Genomic DNA, 22696 nt, shown 5'->3' with positions numbered 1-22696 from the left:
CTGTAGTAAAGGATGGTTAGTTAAGTGTGAAAGTTATCAGTTGATAATCAGAGAGGGGAAGAACAAAGATGGAGAAGCCTGAGAGCATCTGAAGGAAAGGACTTAGTGAAAGCTTTGACTATGCTGGTGAGTGGTGTTCGAGCATAGTTGGACGTCAAATGAGCTGGTTAAGGCAAGAAGTTTGGAGGCATAAGATCAGTGTGGAAGTTGGTTGCCAAGAACAAGGAAAGAGGAAGATGGGACAAGAAAGAATGCAAGCCAGCAGTAAGTGTTAACAAAGAGAAGGATTTAGTCTAGTTGTCATCTAACAAAGGGAAAGAACTGAAAAATGAAATTGCAGACCTACTGTTGCTAATCTGTAAAAATCAGCTATGGCACCTGAAGATTGGAGAGTGGTTAATGTAATGCAGGCTTTTAAAGAGAGTTCCAGGGGTGATCCAGGAAACTACAGATCGGTGAGCCTGATGTCAGTGCCAGGAAAAATGGTTGAAAGTATTCTAAAGAATAAAATTTACTCTTGTGCAAAAAATATTTAAAATTCTGCGCACAAAAGCTTAAAATTCTGCAAAATTCTGCATACTTGATAGTGGTCAAAATAAAATAAAAGTAATTAATTTTAAATACAGAAAAAAGTTATTACTTAAAGATGCAGAATTTTAAATATTTTGAGCAGAATTTCCCTAGAAATTCACTGTAAGAGTGTCCCTTCCACATAATTTTCCTACCCATGGGTTAAGATGGTAGCCTAACCTCGTTGCTCTGACCAAGAAGAGATCTAAATCTCTTGCAATCGTCCTTGTAGCTGAGTGTTAAGAATCTCACCATCTGGTAATCAGCTACCTAAAAGTATGCCATTATACTGACAAAGGAAAAGTGGTAGCCACTGCCTCATAAACATGACGTTTAGCTGATCCTGTGGTGAGGAGCAAGGACTTGGGGTCGGTTCCTGATCCCTGGTGAGGCCCCCTTGGTAAAGCCCAGGAGCAGTGCGTGAAGCCAGCTTACCCTCCTGAGCAGTGGACCACCTCAACAAGAGGTATTCCCACCAACCTGCCCTCCTTCCCGACTGCCAGGGCCTGCTGCTCTCTAATCTTTAACCCTCCGTGAGTATCTCCTCCAGAGAACTGCAGCCCTCCCTTCCTCCCTCTCATCTGATACAACCTACCTGCTCTCCAGGCTTCTGCCTCCTCCTCTCAACGGAGGGCTGCCACGACCTTCCCGACCGTGCACTCGGCCTTGCTCCTGCTCTCCTGGCTTCTGTCTAACTCTGCCTCCTCTTCCCGACAGCGGGGTTGACTGCAGACTGCCTGCTCACCTGCTGAGTTCCTCCTCCTTGGGAACAGTGCGCTTTAGAAGACCTTGTGCCACACGCCCATCCTCCCTCTCCGATTGCCTCATGCAGCCTCCTCCAGAGGAGTGGAGTGAGGAGCATCAATTGGACTTGTGAGGCAGCTGTGAGAGAGAGAAAAAAAATTGTGTGCCTCATACCCCAAGTCCTGAGAGAGCTGTGAACTAGGCCACTGAAGGGAGGAAAGGAGGCAAAAGATTGGGTGCTTCGGTTGCTGCTGCTGCTGTTGTGAGAGGAGTGAAGAGGTGAAAAGAGAGTGAGGAAGTGTGAAGAGAGGAGAGAAGGGAAAACAGCAATGAAGAGGTGAAAAGAGGGAGGAGAAGCGAAATGAGTGTAGAGGAGAGAGAATGAGAGTAAATGTCAGAAGGAGGAAGAGATTATAGATGTGAAGAGGGAGGAGAGAGCTACTGAGCTGCAGTGATGAGGTGAGAAAAGACAGGATAAAACAATTGATCTGCTGAAGTGAAAAGAGGAAGGAGAGCTACTGAGCTGAGGTGATATGAGAAGATTCTGGAGATGGCAATTGAGCTCCTAAATTAAGGAAAAAAAGGAAAGATCCACTACCCCACAACCCCAGTCATTATAAAGGGTAGAATAAGCTATGAATTTTCGTTTTCCTCCACCCAGCAAACCCTCAATATCCACCTGAGATCAAATCCTAATTAAACCACCTAATGACGCCACTGACACATGAAATCTCATCTTAAGATCACCACTGATTTAACCAACACCAAAACAAAATCTCCACCTGAACGACTACACCACCAGAAGACACTGGCCAAGGACACCATTTCATGAAGACACCTTAAAATACCCACAATTAGAAACCATCTAATATCATCTGCTACATTTTCCTCAACCATCTATCCCCCACTCTGGTTGACTTACCCTAGGTTATTACCATTTTTCTGGGAGACCACCCAAGGACACTACTTCACTCTTATTTCTGAATCATCTCTGGCTAGCATGGATTCCAAAATCAAAATAGTTCCAATAACAGGTAACAGAAAGAACAGTGACATAATGACCACAAATACAAAAACAAATACCTTAACAATATTGATAAATATTTACATCGCACAGCCATCTCCAAAAACCAAAATATCAAAACTTGCTTACTGTTCACCCTGCTACTAAATGATTAATCCAATTAAAAAAAACAAACCACTTATCAAGGATATCATAGATAAACAATAACCCTAAATATTTTGCATAACCAAAACCTGGCTAAACGACAAGGACAATATTCTTTTAAACCAATTATCTCATCCTAACTACGATCTATTCCATATTCCTTGACAAAAAAGGAAAGGTGGAGGCCTACTAATTATCTGCAAAAAGAGAAGTCAAATTAACTCTAAAGAAAATTGAAATTTACCCTCCATATGAAGTGTTGCGTGTGCTGGCCGCGGCCAAGCCCTCTTACCCTCTTCTGCCTGCTCCAGCATCAGACTCCAATTCCCTCGTGGCTGTGGGCCGCTGTTTCCGGCCTTGGGCCGTCCCCGGCGCTCCTGTCTCCATGGCTGACTCCTGTGCACCATGGCGGGTCTCTCCGTGTGGTCCGTGGAGAGATGCTGCTGTCCCACACCGTGCATTTCCGGCCCTTATAAAGGGGCCGCAGCGGGAATCCAACCCGCGGCCCCAGATGACATCACTGAGCTCTAGTATAAAAGGCTGGGCTCAGCTCCTATTAGTCGCCTTTGCAACAGGTCTCCACACTGGACGTGTACTTCGTTGCCTCCTTGGTGATTTCCTCATGTTCCTGATCCTGGTCTTTGTCTTCTCCTAGTTCCTGTGCTTCGTCAATCCTTCATATTGATCTTCTCCTGGACCCAACCACTGCTTCGCCTGACCACGCTACGGGTCATCTCCTGGACCTGACCTCTGCTTCATCTGACCACGCTAAGGGTCATCTCCTGGACTGACCTCAGCCTTGCCTTGCCTTGCCACTGCTTCTTGTCTTCTGCCTGCCCTGACTACTTTTTGACACCTCTACAGTCTCAGTCCTGGACTTGGCCTTTCAGGCTTTGGCCTGTTTACGCTCGGGCGCCCTCTGTCTGACTCTTGTTCCTATTGGCACCTGGGTCTCCGTGACGCCGCCTCATCCAGTACAGGCTCTCCACTCCTGTGGTTACTGCCCTCTGGCTGACCTCCTTTTCATCTTCTCAAAGACCACGGATGGAGGCCCACCTAACTCCAGCTGGCCAAGGTACCCAAAGGCTCAACCCACGGAGAACAAGGGCTGATATTGGCGAAGCTCCAGCTGGCCTCTGTCGGTCAACCAGCTCCACCTACTGATGGTGGGGACCTGTAGGTCCTCCCCTACGGGTAGCGTCAACCCCACCTCGGCCCAAGGGTCTACCTCCTGCGCAATATGAAGTAGCTATCTTAAAATCAAAACAGATGAATATTGGCTTGGTATACTACCCTCCTGGCTTACTCCAAAAAGATTGCTCACCCACTATTGAACTCTTCACAAAAGAATTCCATACTCCAGAATCAACAATAATCTTAGGAAATTTTAATCTACACGTAAATGTTTTACCAAGATCTACCGCTTGTGACTTGTTCCTAGATGCAATGGAAGCCTTAGGTTGGACTCAACACAAACCTGGCAACACACTTGATTTAGTATTTGCAAATCCTAATTACTTCAATATAAGAACTAAACATAAGACAATTCCATGGTCTGACTACCATCTAATCAAGGCTGATCTTATATATATATACTAATAACTAAAAGCTCTGAGATGAAAAACAACATAACATTCAGAAAGAAAATAAAAACAGAAACTCTAAAGCATTAGAGATAAAAATGAATGATTTAAAACTAAACAGCTGCTACGATGCATTTAATTCATGGGAAAATATGATCAAAGAAATTGCTGATAAACAGCCCCATTCAACAAAAAGTCTAAATGAAAATCTGAGAAAATTAAAACCCTGATATATAATGATAAACTGAAAGAGCCCAAAAACTACTAAGAAAAGAAGAAAAAAATGGCAAAATAACCCTACCGCTGAATCACTTAGAAGATACAAATCTCATCTATCCCGTTACAGAACATTAACGAACAAATCAAAAAAAGAATATTATGCAAAACAGATACATGGAATAATTTTTGACTCAAAACTTCTGTTTGAGACAGTTAAGAGTCTAATTAATGACCCTTCCTCACATCACACAACAAACATCTACTTTACAAAAACTTCATGTAGTGATTATGCAACAGCACTAACAGAAAAAATCAAAATGCTGAATCAACAAATCACCTATTTCTGCCCTCCAATCGCAACTGAAGATCTATCTGCACAAGGTAAATGATCATCATTCGACATAGTATCGAAACTAGAGATAAATAAAATTATAGCCAAACTAAAACCTGCTACACATCCCCCTTGACCCGATACCATCCACCCTATTAAAACAAGTAAACCAGAAAACAACTCCCACAATCACAACTCTAGTCAGCCTCTCCCTTGAGGAAGGTTATATGCCCAAAGGTTTACAACAGGCAGTTATAAAACCAATTTAAAAAAATAAATCTGGAAGACCTGATGATTGGAATAACTACTGTCCAATCTTGAACCTAACCTTCATTGCGAAAATACTTGAAAAAGTTGTCTACCCAACTAGAAAATCATCTTGAAGATAAGATACTTTATCCTAACCAATTTGGATTTCAGAAAAACCACTCAACAAACTCTTCTTCAATCCTTAACTGATCCTATTTTACGAGGTTTTGACTCAAACAAATCGTACTGCCTAGTCCTAATTGATCTAACAGCTGCCTTCGTCACTGTTGAATATAAGCTGCTATGTTAACAGTTTAAAAAAACAAAAAATCCGGGATAGCTGGAAATGTGCTAAAATGCTTCACCTCCTTCCTCGCAGATAGATCATTCCAAGTAAAACTTGGCAATTACTTGTCCAACAACTTCCAAAGCACAACTGGCGTTCCACAAGGATCAGCGCTCTCAGCAACATTATTTAATATGTACATGCTGCCCATTTGCAAATTACTAACTGATCTGGGCTTAAACTGTTTATATGCAGATGATCTACAATTCTATATCCCTCTAACTAAATCATTTGAAAAAACATCTCAAATTTCCGAATACATGTTTAAAATAAAAGAAAACTAGCTCAATGGAAACTCTCAATGAACCCCCAAAAAAACTGAAATAATCTGGTTAAGCCACTACCCACAAAAAAGTATACCCCTGGGGATAAATCTCGGATGTTGCAAACCAAGTGAGAGATCTAGGGGTCAAAATCAATGAAAACTTTACAATGAAAGTCCACATAAGCAAGCTAATTAGATCTGGTTTCCATAAGCTGTGGATATTGAGTCGATTAAAACCTCTACTACCATCACCCCCGGTGATAGTGCGTGCAGATTTACGTCTGATTTTAGCAGGCGTAAATCTGCCAACAAAGGTAAGGGGGGGTTTAGATAGGGCCGGGGGGGGTGGGTTAGGGAGGGGAAGGTGGGGGGAGGGCGAAGGAAAGTTCCTTCCGAGGCCGCTCCGAAATCGGAGCGGCCTCGGAGGGAACAGGCCGCGCGCAGGTTGCACAAATGTGCACCTCCTTGCGTGCGCCGACCCCGGATTTTATAAGATATCTTATAAAATCCAGCGTACTTTTGTTCGCGCCTGGTGTGCAAACAAAAGTATGCGATCGCGCAAATTTTTAAAATCTACCCCATTAAGAATAAGATTATTCTTGGGTTTTTTACAAAAGCAAAGAAAGAGTGCTAGTGCCTAATAACTATGTTGAGATTTGGAAACATTTGAATATTTATAGGTATTATTCAGTTATTGGAATTTTTATACGCCATCTGAAATAGATATGTTTTCAAGGATTTTTTTAGATTGCTGTCTGTTGGAAATTTGACGGAGTGAGTTCGGCATGGAGTTCCAAAGAAAAGGACCTGAAACGGAGAAAGCACGTTTTTTTGTAAAGTGTAATCTGGCAAGTTTTGGAGAGGGAATTTCCAGTAGATTTTGTGATAGTGACCTTAAGTGTCTTGCCGGTTGATAGATACGGAGCATAGAGCATAACCATGTAGCGGAGGAATTATATATGAGTGAATGGATTATTAAGATTTATATTGATTCTTGATTTTATAGGGAGCCAATGAAAAGATTGAAGTACAGGAGATATATGATTTCGTATAGATGTACCTGATAGGATGCGTGCTGCAGTATTCTGAATCAGTTGTAGTGGATGCAATGTAGAATCTGGTAAACCAATAAAAAGAGCATTACAGTAATCTAAGCCGGAAAATACTAAGGATTGGAGAACTGTACGAAAGTCTTGTTGGAAAAGCAAAGGACGAATTCTTTTTAAGTAAATGAATTTTGTAGAATGACTTTTTTGTGATAGATGAAATGTGTTGAGTCATGGATAAGTCTGAATTGATTATTACTCCTAAGTTAGTGGCTTGATTTGTAATAGGTACAGAAACACGATTTAAGGAAAGATGGGGGGGGGGGGGGCAATCCTAGAACTGGAGATAGATGAAAGATGAACTAGTTCAGTCTTAGATGTACTCAGTTTCAGACAGTTGTGTGATCACTGTGGCAGATCAAAGTCGGGGAAGGGAGGAGGAATCATAGGAAGCAAAGGGGAAAAGATACAGTGCCAAGTCGAAATGGTCCAATGGTGTGCAACCTTCTTGGTACCTGACCTGCTCCTCTGAGGAGTGTGGGTTTGCGTGGCTTGCAGACTTGTGCAGACAAGCTGCAATCTCCCTCCATACTGAAGATCACAATTTATGATGATGATAAATTCTCCCTGTCTAATATACATTGATATGTTCCCAACTTTGCTGCTGCTTCTTGTTTTGCTTACAGGTGCTTAGTTTATTATCAGCTAATATGTTTGTCTTTTTTTCTCTGGCAAGTGTTAGTATTACTTCTGTTCCAGTATATATTGCATTACCTAGTTTTGTTTTAATGTGCATTGTCCTTCACTTGTTCATATATTAAAACTCATCTGTCATTTCTCTCCCTATTGACCTACGGCATGGGTGATTTTTTTTCCAGAGTATTTAAAGTGTAACAATTTGTCGCTTACAAAATTGGTAATATTGCTACCTTTTATCATTTCAGATCTCCAATAAGTGTAAAATATCAGTAGTACAATCACAGACCTTCGTGGAAGCCCCATTTGTCACCTCAGACCAGCAGAGCAATAGCTTCAAAGTAAGCAATAGCTTAGAATAGGAAGACTACATGCTTAATTCTAGCCTTACATTGATAGGAAACCTTGACAAAACAACTTTGTGCTGCTTCTGAGCTATTGTCCCTTCTTGCTGTTAAGGGAAAATGGAGGATGGGGGCGCATGCACAGTACAAAGGATGCTATTTGTTAAATAATACATTAAACCAAGATTCAGCTCTGTAAATGTTCAAATTTCCATTATACTTTTTGTAAGATCAGAGATAAGTTGTATGTTACGCTGAAAATGAAGTAGAGATCTTATATTCTGGTCTGTCAGAATTCCCAGATAGAACCAAATTCAACTTGGATTAAAAATTGCAGTAGATCTTTAAAGGTGCACACTTCTTGGAAGGCTTTTGTTGGATATAAGATTAGCAGTGTTTACTAGGAGAGCACCTGACTAGATCAGGCAATCGGATAGGCTAGAATTTGTCTTTTTGCAATACAAGGTACAGTAATATCGAGATTTACTTAAACAGCTTTTGTTTGTGTACCTTTTTCAAGCAATCTGTTTTCAGGCATGACAGTGTAAATCAGTGAAATCTTTTTAGCTAATCACACTTCCAACTAATTTTATTTTACCTTTCACAGACCGAAGAAAGATGAGTGGGTTCAACTTTGGAGAACCTGGGAACACGGGAGGGTTCAGCTTTGGTACCCCAAAGACATCCAGCAATACATCTGTGGCAACAGCTGTGACAGGGTTTTCTTTTTCTACACCTGGCACAGTAGGCGGATTCAGTTTTGGTACCCCAGCTCCAACCCCAGCCACCACACAGTCCGGAGGCCTTTTCTCCCTTTCTACCTCCTCTGCATCTGCACAGATGCCTGGGTTCAGCTTTGGAACCCAGACCACATCGGCCACTACCCCGGCAACAGGAGGCTTCTCATTGGGGTAAGTGTTGTGAACCCATTTATGCTGGTTGAATATCAAAACCGTGTTTACTGTTTTTGTGCTTAATTTAGTTCTGGAACAAAACTTTTGCCCCAATTTTACATCTTGTACAGAATCTCATTTCATCTTCTACCTTGATATTCAGAGCTAGTGCTTAGGAAGAGTTAGGGAAATGCAGAGAGAAGGCAAAGGTTCTGTCTTGACTGATATGTCCTGCTGCAGTTTTGAAATCATCAATAAGGATGCATTCTAATTCTTTGTTGCAACCCAGTTTTCAACATTACTTATTCTCTTTTCCCCTCTTCTTTCTCTGAATTGGAAACCCAATTGAACTTGCCCCTAAACTCATTTGTTTCCATTTATGAGAGGGGGAATCCATGACAAAGGTGCCTTGGGCATTCATTTTTATTTTAAACATTTAAGCAGCAGTTCCAGCTGAAAAGTAGTACCCAGATCCTGGTATAAGTGTGCCCTAAATAGCCAGTAGGTGTCTAAGCAGCACACGTTTCCTGCTGACTGAGGACTTGAACTCAGGTTTCCTACCCATCAGTTTTTTTTTTTTCATTTTTTTAAGGCAGCTGCCCTCTAATGTCAACATTTTAATTTTGCAACAGTTTTGAAGGCCTTAGTATTATTATACGACCTCTTTTATGGTGAGAGAGAACCAAAAGTAAGGGTTCTCTTCTTCCAAGGGTTCTCTTCTTCCAAACTAAAAGGTGGTTGTTTGTAGCCCTGGCTAAGAAGCATTTCCTCAGTGATTCCCAGTGGATAGACACAGGCACATTGAGAGGCAGTGAATACACTTATCCCATTGGTTAAAATTATATACATTGTTACACAGCATGCATGCTTTTATGTGTATTGAGGCTGTGCAATGTTCAGAAGGCTGTTCTCCAAGGACAAGCAGGATGGTAGTCCTCGCACATGGGTGTGACATCATCGGATGGAGCCTGGCATGGAAAACTTTTTTATCAAAGTTTCTAGAACTTTGACTGGCACACTGAGCATGCCCAACATGCCGCTAACCATGCATCCACGCGGGGTCCCTTTTCAGTCTCTTCTTTTCCACGCAGCTGTAGCCTCGCGGTAGTGGAGCTCGTGCTTCTTTTGAGCAGTTTTTTGCTTTTTGAAGTATTTTTCTCTCCACACATCACGTAGGGTCCCTTTTTCCTTCTCTGGGTCCCTTTTTTTCAGCGATCTGGTAAGTGTGTGTTTTCGCGGTTGATCGCTGACTGCTTCCTTACCCAGTACCCACCACTATCGACTGCGTGCCGCGTACTTTTTTCCCATGGCATCGACCAGCTTTTGCCAGTGCCCCCAGTGCTCCCAGACCATGTCCATTACAGACCCCTATGAGGTCTGTGTCCTTTGCCTGGAGTCATCCCATGATGTCCTCAGTTGTGATCTTTGTGCCCAGATGACCCCCAAGGGTTGTCGGGCTTGTATTGCTAAAATGGAAATATTTATTTGGGTCCAAGCAGTCGGATCCGTCCTCTGCCTCGGGGACCTGCACCCCGCTCGGGAAAGAGATCCCGGTCTCAACTCCAACAGATCCGTCCTTTATTCCCCGGCCCCAATCTCGGGGCAGGGGACAGACCGCAGTCAGTGTCATCCCGTTTTCGGTTGGGTTCCTTGCCGTCGCCATCAGTTCTTGGCAAGGACCACAGGGACCATCAAGAAAGATCGATGAAACACTGTCATTGATTATCTTCATCGTCTAAGCCAGACCGTGGGCAATCATCGACGTTGGTGCCTTCCACGAAGTGGTCTAGGGCAGAGGAAAGATTCTCTCCGATCCCACCGATACCTTCAGGCAGTCTCCACCGACTCCGGTGTAGGGGCTTGGTGCCCCTCTGTGCTCCAGGGGACGTCCCAATTCCGCTTGCTCCTCCTCAAGCCGTCTTGTCTTCTGTTGCCTTTGAGGAGGAGTTAGAGAGGCGCGTGTGGTTGGTGGTTAGCCAGATCCTTTGGGGCTTCAAAACTCTAGTTCCACCGGGACTGCCACTGCCACAGGAGCCTTCTCCACAGGTGCTTGTGCCATTACTGGACAGATCGATACGCTGCTCGGTGTCCTACTGACGCGGCCGGCTCTGGTGCCCCAAGCCCCTTCGCGGTCTACGGAAGCACCGTTGCCACTGCCACCAGCCCCTATACCGATGAGTAACTCCTCCGAGGAGGGCCTCTTTTATGGTGAGAGAACCAAAAGTAAGGGAAAAACAGATTCTGCTGACAATTATCTGGGGGACACATGATGCTACATCACCTCCCAGCTCCCCCAAGGCCCTCTGGATCAGTTCCTCCATTGACTTCGGTGCCCCCGATCCTGCTGATGCCATTGGATCCATCGGTGCTCCTAAGACCGCAAGGCCCATCGAAGCCTCTGGCTCTTCATTTGGTGCCTTCAAGGCCCACCGTTGAGTCTTTGACCCCCCCCCCCCCCCCACATCACCGGAGTGGTCGCTGTGAAGGAGAGGCCCCTTATGACCCCTGGGAAGGGGAGGCATCCATATCCTCCTCTGAGGGATCTAACTTTCAAACCCTCCCCACCGAATGAGCGATGAAAATCCCCCCCCCCCCCAAGATCTTTCCTTTGCGGGTTTCATAAAGGCCATGACAAAATCGGTGCCTTTCCAACATTTAACGGAACAGGACACTAGGTACAAGATGCTTGAGATCCTGCAATTTATGGATGCCCCTAAATAGGTAGTGGGGGTGCCAGTCCATGACATCTTTAAGGAGTTGGTAACCCGCCGTTGGGAGCACCCCATCTCGGTTTCACTGGTTAACCAGAAGACAGACGTAGTGTACTTAGTCCAACCATCCACCAGGTTCGAGCAATGTCAGCTCCCCCACCAATCGGTGGTGGTAGAGTCAACCCTGAAGAAGGAAAAAAGGATACGCACCCATTCCTTGGCTCCTCCAGGGCGTGAGCATAGGGCTTTCGATGCCCTTGGATGCTGGATTTTTCAGGGCACTTAGTTGTCTGCCCGGATCGCTTGCTGTCAATTATACATGGGGGCAAAACTCCAGGAACCTGTGGAAGCAGGCCCTGGAATTTAGTGAGCGCCTACCACAGCAATTCCAGGAGGATTTTCAGGCAATTGTCCAGCAGGGCCTGGAGTGTGATAAGCATGAGGTTTGCTCTGCTTATGATGTCTTCGAGATAGCCATGAGGACCGCTGCAATGGGCATAGGAGCCCGGCGAATTGCATGGCTGCATGCCTCAGATTTGCACCCGGAGGTCCAAGACCTTCTGGCGGATTTACCATGTACGGGGGAAAATCTGGTCGGAGACAGAATTAAAGAGATGGTGGTGTAACTGAAGGGCTATCAAGGGACCCTTCAGCAGTTGTCAGCCAGTACCTCTGACACCCAGCCACACAAGAAACCCCGATGGTAATACCCTAAGAGGCCTTTTTATAGGTCTTGAAAATACTACCCGCTAGCATCCAGGTCCAGGGCTCAGTGGCCTACTCCCAGGGTGTGGCCAAGACAACCTTGACTGCCCTGAGCAACCACAGTTCCGTCGCAGAACCCCACCACAGGGTTTTGACTGGCGGCAGGGAGCATGAACCAACCTTCTCTGCAAGACGCAGTGTCCCCGGTGGAGAGTGACAGGGGACTTATAGATACTTCGGGTAGAGCTTTCTATCCTCGTTCTGGCTCAAGCGGTCAAACCCGTCCCGCCTAGCCAACAGGGTGAGGGGTTCTACTCCAGATATTTTCTAATCCTCAACAAAACGGGTGGTTTTCGACCCATTCTGGACCTGAGAGCTTTAAACCGTTTCTTAGTGAAGGAAAAGTTCAAAGTGGTCTCGCTGGGATCCCTGATTCCCCCTTCTCAAGGTGGGAGATTGGCTCTGCTCCCTCAACCTAAAAGACACATACACCCACATTCCCATCATTCCAACGGGTCGGCAGTACCCTCAATTTCTGGTCAACGGGAATCATTATCAGTATTGCGTTTTGTCCTTAGGCCTGGCATCCACACCCCGTGTCTTCACAAAATGTCTGGCAGTTGTCTGGGCACATCTTCGAAGGTGGGGGATTCACGTTTTCCCATACCTCAATGATTGGCTTATCAAGGTCAACTCCCAACAAGGGGCTCAGACTGTCTTGAGCCTCATGATCAAAACTTTGGAGACCCTGGGATTTCTGATCAATTATCCCAAATCCCACCGCCAATCGTCATTACACCTGAATTTCATTAGGGTTTGACTGGACCCGATCCAGGCGAAGGCTTTTCTACCCCGGGACAGGACGGAAGCCCTCGCGGCTCTTGTTTAAGAGGTCTCCAGTTGCCCCCATGTCTCAGCACACAAATTCCTTTGGTTGCTGGGAACATGGCTGCGACAGTACATGTCACCCTGTTTACTCAGCTGCCCATGCGCAGAGCATAGTGAATGCTGAGCTCTCAGTGGTGTCAGGCCACTCGGGACGTACGTGCTTGTGTTCTTATTGCAACACTATTACAGCAGTGGCTCTCCAGTAGTGGGCAAAACTCTCAAATCTGGTGCTGGGTTGCCCCTTTTGGAGCCCTCAGCCCCAGGCCACTCTCACCACCCAGGGTTTTTGGTCTGCCCAGGAATCACAGCTCCAGATCAACCTCTTGGAGTTGCAGGCAATTCAGTATGCCCTGCAGGTATTCCGTGAGCAGCTCATGAACAATGTAGTTTTTGTTCAGACCGAAAATCAGGTGGCCATGTGGTCTCTAAACAAGCAAGGGGGGTCAGGGTCCTTCCTCCCCCCCCCCCCCCTCTGTCGAGAAGCAGTCCGCATTTGATCGTGGGCCATTGAACATGGCATCACTCTCTGGGCAGTGTACCTTCTGGGGGTGGACAACATTCTGGCGGATACTTTGAGCCATGTGTTCCGTCCTCATGAGTGGTCCCTCAGTCAAGAGGTAGCGAACCGGATCTTTCACTTTTGGGGGACCCCTGGCATAGACCTCTTCACCTCCTCCGAAAACAGGAAAGTGCATCGCTTTTGCTTCCTCGGCCAGAGGAGCGGGGGATCGATAGTGGATGCTTTCTTGATCCACTGGGACACCGGGTTGCTGTACACTTACTCTCCCCTTCCTCTCATATTGAAAATGCTCCAGAAGTTGCAGCAGGATCAGGGTTCCATGATCCTGATTGCCCCGTCAGGTCTGGTTTCCGACCATTCAGGACCTAATCTCGCGCCTCCCCCCGATCCAATTGGGGACAACTCCGGACCTCATCTCCCAGGACCAGAACAAGCTCTGCCACCCCAACCTCCAAGCCTAGCTTGGATGTTGACTAGGTGACTGCGCAGGCCCTTGGCCTTTTGGAAGGGGTGTCATGTGTTATTCTGGACTCCAGAATAACATGTGACTGGATCCCTTCTCTTGCTCCCCTCCCGCTCTCCTAGACTACCTGTTGTCCCTCTCAGAATCTGGTCTATAGACCACTTCACTGAGGGTTCACCTTAGTGTCATTGGGGCATTCCACTGGGGTATGGATGATACTGCGATTTCTTCCCATCCGCTCGTGGGACAATTCACGAGGGGCTTATTACAACTGAAGCCTTCCGCTCGCCCTTCGGTGATCTCCTGGGATCTCAATGTAGTCCTCTCGCTACTCATGAAATCTCTGTTTGAGCCATTGCGTTCTTGCGACTTAAAGTACCTTTCATGGAAAGTTATTTTCTTAGTCGCAGTTACATCAGCTCATGACCTGCAAGCTCTCATGTCATACCCACCTTATACAAAGTTTTTTCACGATAAGGTGGCCCTGCGAACACACCCGAAGTTCCTTCCCAAAGTGGTGTCAAAGTTCCAGCTCAACCAGTCTATTGTGTTGCCTTCCTTTTTCCCAAGGCCTCATGCACACCAGGGTGAGCATGCACTACACACAGTGGATTGCAAGAGGGTGCTTGCCTTTTACTTGAAACGGACAGCGCCTCACTGCGTCTCCACTCAGCTTTTTGTCTCATTCGACAGAAACAGATTAGGAGTCGCCATCTCTAAACAGACCCTATCCTATTGGCTAGCGGACTGCATTGTGTTCTGCTACTCACAGGCAGGCTTGTGGCTTGATGGTCACGTCAAAGCTTATTTCGTGTGGGCCATGTCAGTCTCTGTGGCTTACTTGCATGCAGTTCCCGTTCACGAGATTTGCAGACCAGCGACCTGGAGTTCCCTCCACGTTACTGCCTGGTCAAGGATGGCCAACAAGACAGTCATTTTGGACAGTCGTCCTCCGTAATCTCTTCCAGCAATGAAAACCCACCTTTCCCTCCATGGGCCTTATCCTTGGGTACAGGCCTGCTCCTGTGGTTGTTGCAGCTCTAGTTGTTGTGCATGTTGGGCACCTGTTCTCTGCTGCACATGTTAGGAGAGGCCTGGAGCTACTTAATCTCCCATGTGGGAGGACTACCATCCTGCTTGTCCTTGGAGAAAGCAGATTTGCTTACCTGTAACAAGTGTTCTCCAAGGACAGCAGGATGTTATTCCTCATGAAACCCACCTGCTGCCTCGCAGAGTTTGGTTTTCTCTTGGTTTTTTATTTTTTTCACAAACTCTGTTATAAGATTGAAAAGGGACCCCGCTTGGTTAGCGGCATGCTAGCCATGCTCAGTGTGCCAGTCAAAATTCTAGCAACTTTGACAAACGTTTTCCGTGCTGGGCTTCATCTGATGATGTCACCCATGTGTGAGGACTTTGGAGAGCACCTGTTACAGGTAAGCAACTCTACTTTTTATGCATATAAACACTTTTTTACACCTGTGAAACATGTATTGGTCTCATGATAAAATTTGTATTATTTTCTGTTCATTTAAGTTTGTTGAGGCACAGTTTTTGGTTGAATACTGAGCAGACCCTAATGAAATGAAATCAATCAGTAAATGTTTGAAAAGAAAGCACAATTATAGTTTTTTGGAGCTTGACTGACAGTGACCAACACAGAAACACAACAAATTTATATAGAGAGATTTTTGATATTTTGCCCTTTTTTTTTGTTATTTTTGCATACTTTCATTTACAAGGGGTTTTTGTTCAATATTTTGTTTATTTTTATTTCATTTTGTGTTTTTGCTTGGTTTTCTTTTATTTTCTCTTTTGGTCTTTATCCTGGTTTCTAAATGTGAAATGGGTAGCCCCCATGGCTCTCTTCAGAACTTGGCCCATCAAAGTAGCCCCAACTTTCTTCAAGCCTGAACCAGCAGCAACTGCTTAATTATGGGCAACTTGGTGATAATGAATTCTTCACCATTGTCAGTTACATTACATTTTTTTCTAGGGTTGAAACCAGGTCATATTTTGAGTAACCAACAGGAGTGGAAAATTATTTAAAAGATGTAGGTGTCAGTCAAATTTTCCAGATAAATACAAATCTCGATAAAAAATGACGTGAGCCCTACAAAAATGCTGATCAACAATAACAAGAGGACAAGGCAGTCTCATAAAGTGGGTTGGAAACCACACAAAAAAACATGGAGAGATGAGCGAACACACTAGGCTGAATAGCAAGGAGGAGGTGTATTGCAATAGTGTTCATAAATGGTCCAACAACCTCAGAATGAACAAGCATTAAGTGCCTTCAGGGTTTGTACATAACATTTATTATGGAATCGGTCTCTTGACACGGAACCATGTTTCGCATGGGAGGGACAGTTTACATAAGAGTAGAAATCCGTGTAAGGTTGAAAGTGAATTCCAAATAAGAGAGAGATTATGGTTGTGCCATGGACATTGTACTATTCCAAAAGGAAAACAATTATGCATGTAAAGATGGGTGCAGATCTAATAAAAAAGGGGGTTGGCAATCTGAAATCGTAATAGCGATTGAAGAGGTAGGAAACAAGGTTTATATAAAGATGAGGTAAGAGAGGCTAAGGTTAAAGTTCTGTTGACAGTAATTCGAAACAGCTGGCTGTGACATTTATTATGTTATGCCTAAGAAGGAGGGCTCTTTTCATCCCATCCTGGATATCAGAGGTGTCAATCGTCTTTGCATGTGACTCATTTTCACGTGGAAAGCTTGTGCTCAATGATGATGGCAGTACAGTTGAGGGAGTTCCTGATGTCTTTGGATCTGTTCAAGGCGTGTATGGACATTCCCATCTGACTTACAGCATCAACAATTTCTGCGTTTCACGGTTTTGGGGTATCATTTTCAGTCTCTAGCACTACCCTTTGATTTGGCCACCATGCCGAGAACTTTTTCCAAGGTTATGGAGTGGTGACAGCGGAGTTGAGAGAGGATGGGATCCTAGACCCACCCGTACTTGGATGACTGGCTGATTTGGGCCAAGAGTCTGAAAAGAGCCTCTGGGTCTCATGCAAGGTGATCTCCTTGTTGCAGGTCATGAATCTGGCCTAGAACTATCTTCAGCCATTGCAATTGCTAGAGTATCTTGGTGTTCAGTTTGACAAGAAACAGGGCAGGGTGTTTCTGCTGGAGGGCTGTATTCAGAAGCTCATGGTGTAGGTGCATCTACTGACTATAACACAATATGCCCAACAGTTTGGTTCTATCTACATCGGATTGATGGTGTTGACCCTGGAGTTAGTATCGTGTACAAGGCCGCATATGGGTCCTCTTTAGCGCACTCTACTGTCTTGTTGGAGTCCACAGTCTCAAGACTATTCGCTTTAGCTCCACCTGCCAATGGAGTTCTGCACTCAACTGCAGTGGTAGTTAAAAGCAGATCTAAGAAAGGGGGTTTACCTTAGTTCACCGGACTGGCTAGTACTCATGTGAGCCTCCAGGGTTTGGGAGCTCAGAGTCAGGAGCTGACAGAGCAAGGGCGCTGGAGTGCAGAAGAGTCTCTCTGGAACATCAATTGGCTGGAAGCCCGTGCGGTATGGTTGGCATGCTTGTGGTTCGGCAACAGATTGCAGGATTGAGCAGTCCACATAATGTCAGACAATGCAACAGTGTCTTACATCAATCTGCAGGAAATAGCCCAAGTTATGGAATGGGCTGAAGTGCATCTTCAGGGGATCTCAGCCTCGCACGTTGCAGGAAAAGAAAATGTAAGAGCCAACTTTCTCAGTAGACAGTCTGGATCCAGGAGAAAGGTAATTGTCAAATGAAGCATTTCAGCTAATAGTGGATCGCTGGGGCCTTCCATTAATGGATCAACTAGCAGTTGCTCGCAGTGCAAAAGTTGCTTGTTTCTTCATTTGCAGGAGAGATACAAAGTCTTTGGGCATTGATGCCCTCGTGCTAGAGTGGCAGGAGGACAAGCTGCTGTATGCCTTTCCCCCATGGCTTATGTTGAGCAGAATAATTCGGAAGATCAAGAGTGTCAGGGGGATGGTGCCTCTGGTGGCACTGGATTGGCCCAGAAGACCGTGTAATACAGATTTGCGAAGACTCCTGGTGGCCTCTCCTCTCCAGTTTCCAGTGCACAGGGATATGGCAGGGACCTGTTCCTCATGAAGATCTGAATAAGAAAAAAAACAGAGAGGGCTCTAGCCACAGCTTCTCAGAGCATGGCCCAAAGCTGTATTTTTTTTTTTTAATACCTGTCCTAATAATTTAGGGAGTGTATTCTACATCTCTATTTATCAGATTGAATTTTGGAGATATTTTGTGTTTCACTCTAGGTGATATTTTTGGAATTGTTATTGCAAAGGCAGATACCCGTGCCAGATGTGATATTTAAAGGTAAGTAGTCAAAGGAGCTGAGACAAATCTCAGTAAACTTGGAAGATGTATAGAGCAAATAGAGCAAATTGAGTAACTAAAGGGAAGCAAATCACCTGAACCAGGTGGTGTGCATCCTAGTGTGGTGAAAAAACAGAAAAATTAAATTTCAGACTTACTGGGGTAGATTTTCAGACGAGCGCGAATAGCCTACTTTTGTTTGCGCTCCAGGCGCAAACAAAAGTACGCTGGATTTTAGTAGTTACGCGCGTATCGGCTAAAATCCTGGATCGGCGCGCGCAAGGCTATCGATTTCGTATAGCCTGCGCGCGCCGAGCCGCGCAGCCTACCCCCGTTCCCTCCTAGGCCGCTCCGAAATCGGAGCGGCCTAGAAGGGAACTTTCCTTTGCCCTCCCCTCACCTTCCCCTCCCTTCCCCTACCTAACCCACCCGCCCGGCCCTGTCTAAACCCCCATCCTACCTTTGTCGGGGGATTTACGCCTCCCGGAGGGAGGCGTAAATCCCCGCGCGCCAGCGGGCCTCCTGCGCGCCGGGCCGCGACCTGGGGGCGGGTACGGAGGGCGCGGCCACGCCGCCGGGCTGTAGCCACGCCCCCGTACCCGCCCCCAAAACGCTGCCGACACGCCCCCGCAACGCCGCGCGCTCCGGCCCCGCCCCCGACACGCCTCCCAACACGCCCACTCCGAAAACCCCGGGACTTACGCGAGTCCTGGGGTTCTGCGCGCGCCGGTGAGCCTATGTAAAATAGGCTCACCGGCGCGCAGGGCCCTGCTCGCGTAAATCCGCCCGGTTGTGGGCGGATTTACGCGAGCAGGGCTCTGAAAATCCGCCCCACTATTTGTAATCTGTAAACCATCATTAAAATCGGCTACGGTAACTGAACATTGAAAGATGCCAGTTTTTTAAAAAGTTTGCAGGAGTGATCCAAGAAACTATGAACCAGCATTCCTGTCCATGCTGAGATGGTTGAAACTAGTATAAAGAACAAAATTACGAAACATATACATAGTCATAGTTTAATGGGACAAAGCCAACATGGATTTAGCCAAAAGAAGTTTTGCCTCATCAATCTGCTACATTTTGTTAAAGGCGTGAATAAATATGTAGATACAGGTGAGGCAGTTGATACATTTGGATTTTTTTTTAGAAAGCCTTTGACAAAGTATCTCATGAGAGACTATTGAGGAAATTAAAAAGTAATGGGATAGGAGGCAATGTTCTGTTATGGACCGAGAGCTGGTTAAAATATAGAAAGCAAGAGGTAATCTTCTCCTAACTCCTCCCTAATGAGATGAAGGATGTACTTATCTGAGCCTTTGACCAGAAAATCCTATACTTTTGAGTGGAAGAGGTTCTCAACATGGGGTGGATCCAACCATCTGGATCCCTTCAGCGGCCCCCAGGGACTTGCTCAAATACCTGTTCTTCCTCTCACACTCAGGCCTCAGCGTCTCTTCTGTCATGGTTCATCTCAGCGCCATTGTTCATATTACCAACAGGTAGAAGGAGCTCTGCGCTCTCTTTCCACCCTTTTGGTATTTAAGTTCATGAAAGGTCTGTAGCATTTTAAGTCTTCAGTCAGTAAACCTCGGGACCTCTGTGTTCTAGCTCAGCTCATGAAATTTCTCGAGTCAAAGTATACATGAACTTTTTCACCTGGAAAGTGTTTCTTATTCCCATCATTTTTGGAACAAAAATTAAGAGAATTACAGGCTCTGGTTTCTTATTCACTGTACCTGAAGTTTTTCACAACAGTGTTACTCTATGAACTCACTTCAAATTCCTTTCAAAGGTGATATCTGCATTCCTACGTTCTTGATGAGATTGCACGCACACAAAGGAAAAAGGGGCTTTTCACTCCTTGGACTGCAAGAGAGCCCCTAGTGTATTATTTGAGGAAGACTTCTCAGCTGTTCATTTCCTTTGAACATAATAAATTGGGAAGGGCAGCTGCCAAAAGAACTCCTGCCAGTTGGCCTTCAGCCTATGTAGCCACTGAGTGCTGGCTGCCTTATAGATAGCGACCTTCATTTTCAGTTTTTATTTTATTTTACCTGGGAATTTCAATGTTAGATTTAAAAAAAAAAAAAAAAAAAAAGTCAATAGATACATTTTCCACTGATTTTTTTTTTTGGTTCTAATATTGAAATTCCCAGGCCTTTCTAAGACTAGTATAGTTTTCTTTAATGTATCTGCCCCCAAAACAGTTATATGCATTCTCTTTATCAGGTGAGAGGTTGCTATTCATTTGAACATACACATAAATCACAGCTGTGCATGGACCTTGACTAAGTCTCTGCCTAGTAAGAGATACCAGGAAGGAATATAATAAAAAAAATAAGTATTAACTTTTTGTGATACATCAAATATGGTTGGGAATCTGTTTCTGAATCTGTTTTTAAATTACATAATGTACTTGCTACAATGTAAGAAACTTAAAAATATATAGGCACTCCCAAGAACTGGTGTTCTTTTTAAAGGCGTTTAAGGTTATTTTTTGTGATATTGAATCTTCAGCAGAGACTGAGCAGCAGTAGATGAGTTGACCAAAAACAAACCTGGAGAAAAAGTCCAGAATATGCAGATGTCTGGGTATACAAATGAGTCTATAGATAGGAAAGTAGAGCTGTAGGATAAGGACTTAAGGCTCATTACTGTAGGAAGACTCCAGTTTGAGCATTGTGGGAGAAGTTATTTCTCCCATCATTTAACTTTTTTCACAGTTACAGTCAAGTCCCTTCTCAAATTTCTGCCAGAAAGCAGAGATTCTTTGAAAGCTTCTCTGGTCTTGCATTACAGAACTGTGATGAGAAATGTGAAAGTTCATCAAACTCTAGAAACATGTGGGCTTCAAGAAGAGCTTGCAGAATTTAAGGGTCTTTGGTTTTGCTTACTTTGATTAGCTTTGCTAGTTCATTGCACCATTTTTTCATTGTTCCCGAGAAGGTGGACAGAGAACCTGCTGTCTTTTTTTGTACTGGGTTTCTCTGGGAGCCTATGGTGTTAATTCATTTTTCTTTTCTCTCTAGGGCAAATACACCAAAACTAAATTTAGGTGGCACTAGCGCATCTCAACCCACGGGAGTGTTTGGGCTTGCCAACAGTGTACCAAACAGCAGCATGCCAGCAAACCAGACCTCTGCTCCTTCTGGTTTCAGTTTTGGCACCAGTACCACACCTGCCCAACCTGCAGCACCCACAGGGTTCACGTTCTCCAGTGGAGGCAGTGCTGCTGCTGCCAACCCTTCCAATTTTACCATCTCCACTGCTGCAAATACAGTTCAGCCAGCAGCTTCCACAGGGCTGTTATTTGGAGCGTCAAGTACTGTAACTACCACAGCAACAAGTACACAGTCATCTATGTTCCAGCTTGGTCAGCCTACAGGTAAGCTCTGGTTTCTTTGTTTTATTTTTGACACATCAGTTTCCTCCTGCTCCTTTCAGGTTGCCAGCTCAATTGGAATCAGCCCCTGTTAGGACTAGGGAGTCAAAAACGTTCATGCGCAGCTACCTGGAATTTTTTGTCCCATTTTTCACGCCCTTTTAATTGTCTCAGCTATGACAGGGACACTCTTGCTGAGAAGCATTGCCCAAGGTTCCTTCTGGAACCTGGTACAAGTGCACCCAATCACATTGATCGGTGGTCGCTCTTGCACAGTGACTAGAGCTCACGGCCTCATGCCGCAGCTGTGATTTCACAGCCTTCATGCGCCAGCTGGCCTGAGGAGAAGTCAAGGATCAGGATTAAATCTGGGGTTTCCCAAATGATAGCACGGAGCACTGCCCCTGACTGTGCAGCTGGGACACTCTAATCTGGGCTTCAGTGCAAATGTTCAGGATTGGAAGATTCTTGATTTGTGCCTGCGTGTTCTGAGTCTGGCACACAGACATTTAAGCCAAGTCTTATGGCTCCGTGCTTGGTATTTAAAAGGAAATCTGTAAACGATTTCCCCATGACAGATTTCTATAGTTGGGGTTTAGTACACATTAAAAACCTGTCTTTCGTCAGCAATGGTTTAATTCCCTGTGGAACTATGTGGAGGACCTGCTTTTTCTAGAGCTACTTCTTGAGGAGCCCTGACAGAGAGTGGCCAGGATTGTGCACCCTAGAATGAAGACCCTATACGATGAAAATATATTTTCATTCAATTTATTTTCTTCTCCAAAGGGTGTATAGCAGTGTGTTGTAACTTTGTACACCTGCAGGAAATAATTGTCTCATCTTTCGCATCTGATACGTTGAAGGAGGTTTGTAACTAGTATAGCAGTTACATTCATTACATATAATAGAAATAAGAAAACACATTGTAGGGCATAGAATGACTTGAACTGCACAATCTTGAAACAGATAAAGAATTTTTCAGTAAAGTGTCTGTGACAGCTTTAACTGCAGTGAAATATCATAGCAATAAATGAAATAATCTGCAGAGGTGGGAATGAACATCTTTATGGTAGTCTAGTGGGAATGCAAACAATGTAAAAGGGATAGAAAAAAGGCACAGTTTTGTAATATAAACACAACCCCTCCCCCTAGATTTCTAAATAAGAGTTTTTTCCTTACCTTTTTGAGGGCCGTTTTGGGTCTT

The 22696-nt window shown here is 44.9% G+C and overlaps 1 protein-coding gene across 5 annotated transcripts in view; it reads left to right on the top strand.

The window, feature by feature from the left end:
• NUP62CL (nucleoporin 62 C-terminal like) overlaps positions 1 to 22696 on the top strand; it is a 127157-nt gene that overhangs the window by 15251 nt on the left and 89210 nt on the right. For 4 of the 5 annotated variants that reach the window (XM_029607338.1, XM_029607342.1, XM_029607341.1 and 1 more), the window contains 3 exons: positions 7466 to 7558; positions 8169 to 8472; positions 21140 to 21495. In XM_029607338.1, coding sequence (XP_029463198.1) covers positions 8180 to 8472; positions 21140 to 21495 — 649 coding nt within the window. In that variant the 5' untranslated portion in view covers positions 7466 to 7558; positions 8169 to 8179. The remainder of the gene's footprint in view (positions 1 to 7465; positions 7559 to 8168; positions 8473 to 21139; positions 21496 to 22696) is intronic. The other variant, XM_029607343.1, reaches the window with a different exon arrangement.

This window comes from Rhinatrema bivittatum, chromosome 6 (assembly GCF_901001135.1).
Source record: "Rhinatrema bivittatum chromosome 6, aRhiBiv1.1, whole genome shotgun sequence".
Classification (NCBI taxonomy): Eukaryota; Metazoa; Chordata; class Amphibia; order Gymnophiona; family Rhinatrematidae; genus Rhinatrema; species Rhinatrema bivittatum.
This window is presented reverse-complemented; position numbering and strand designations above follow the sequence as displayed.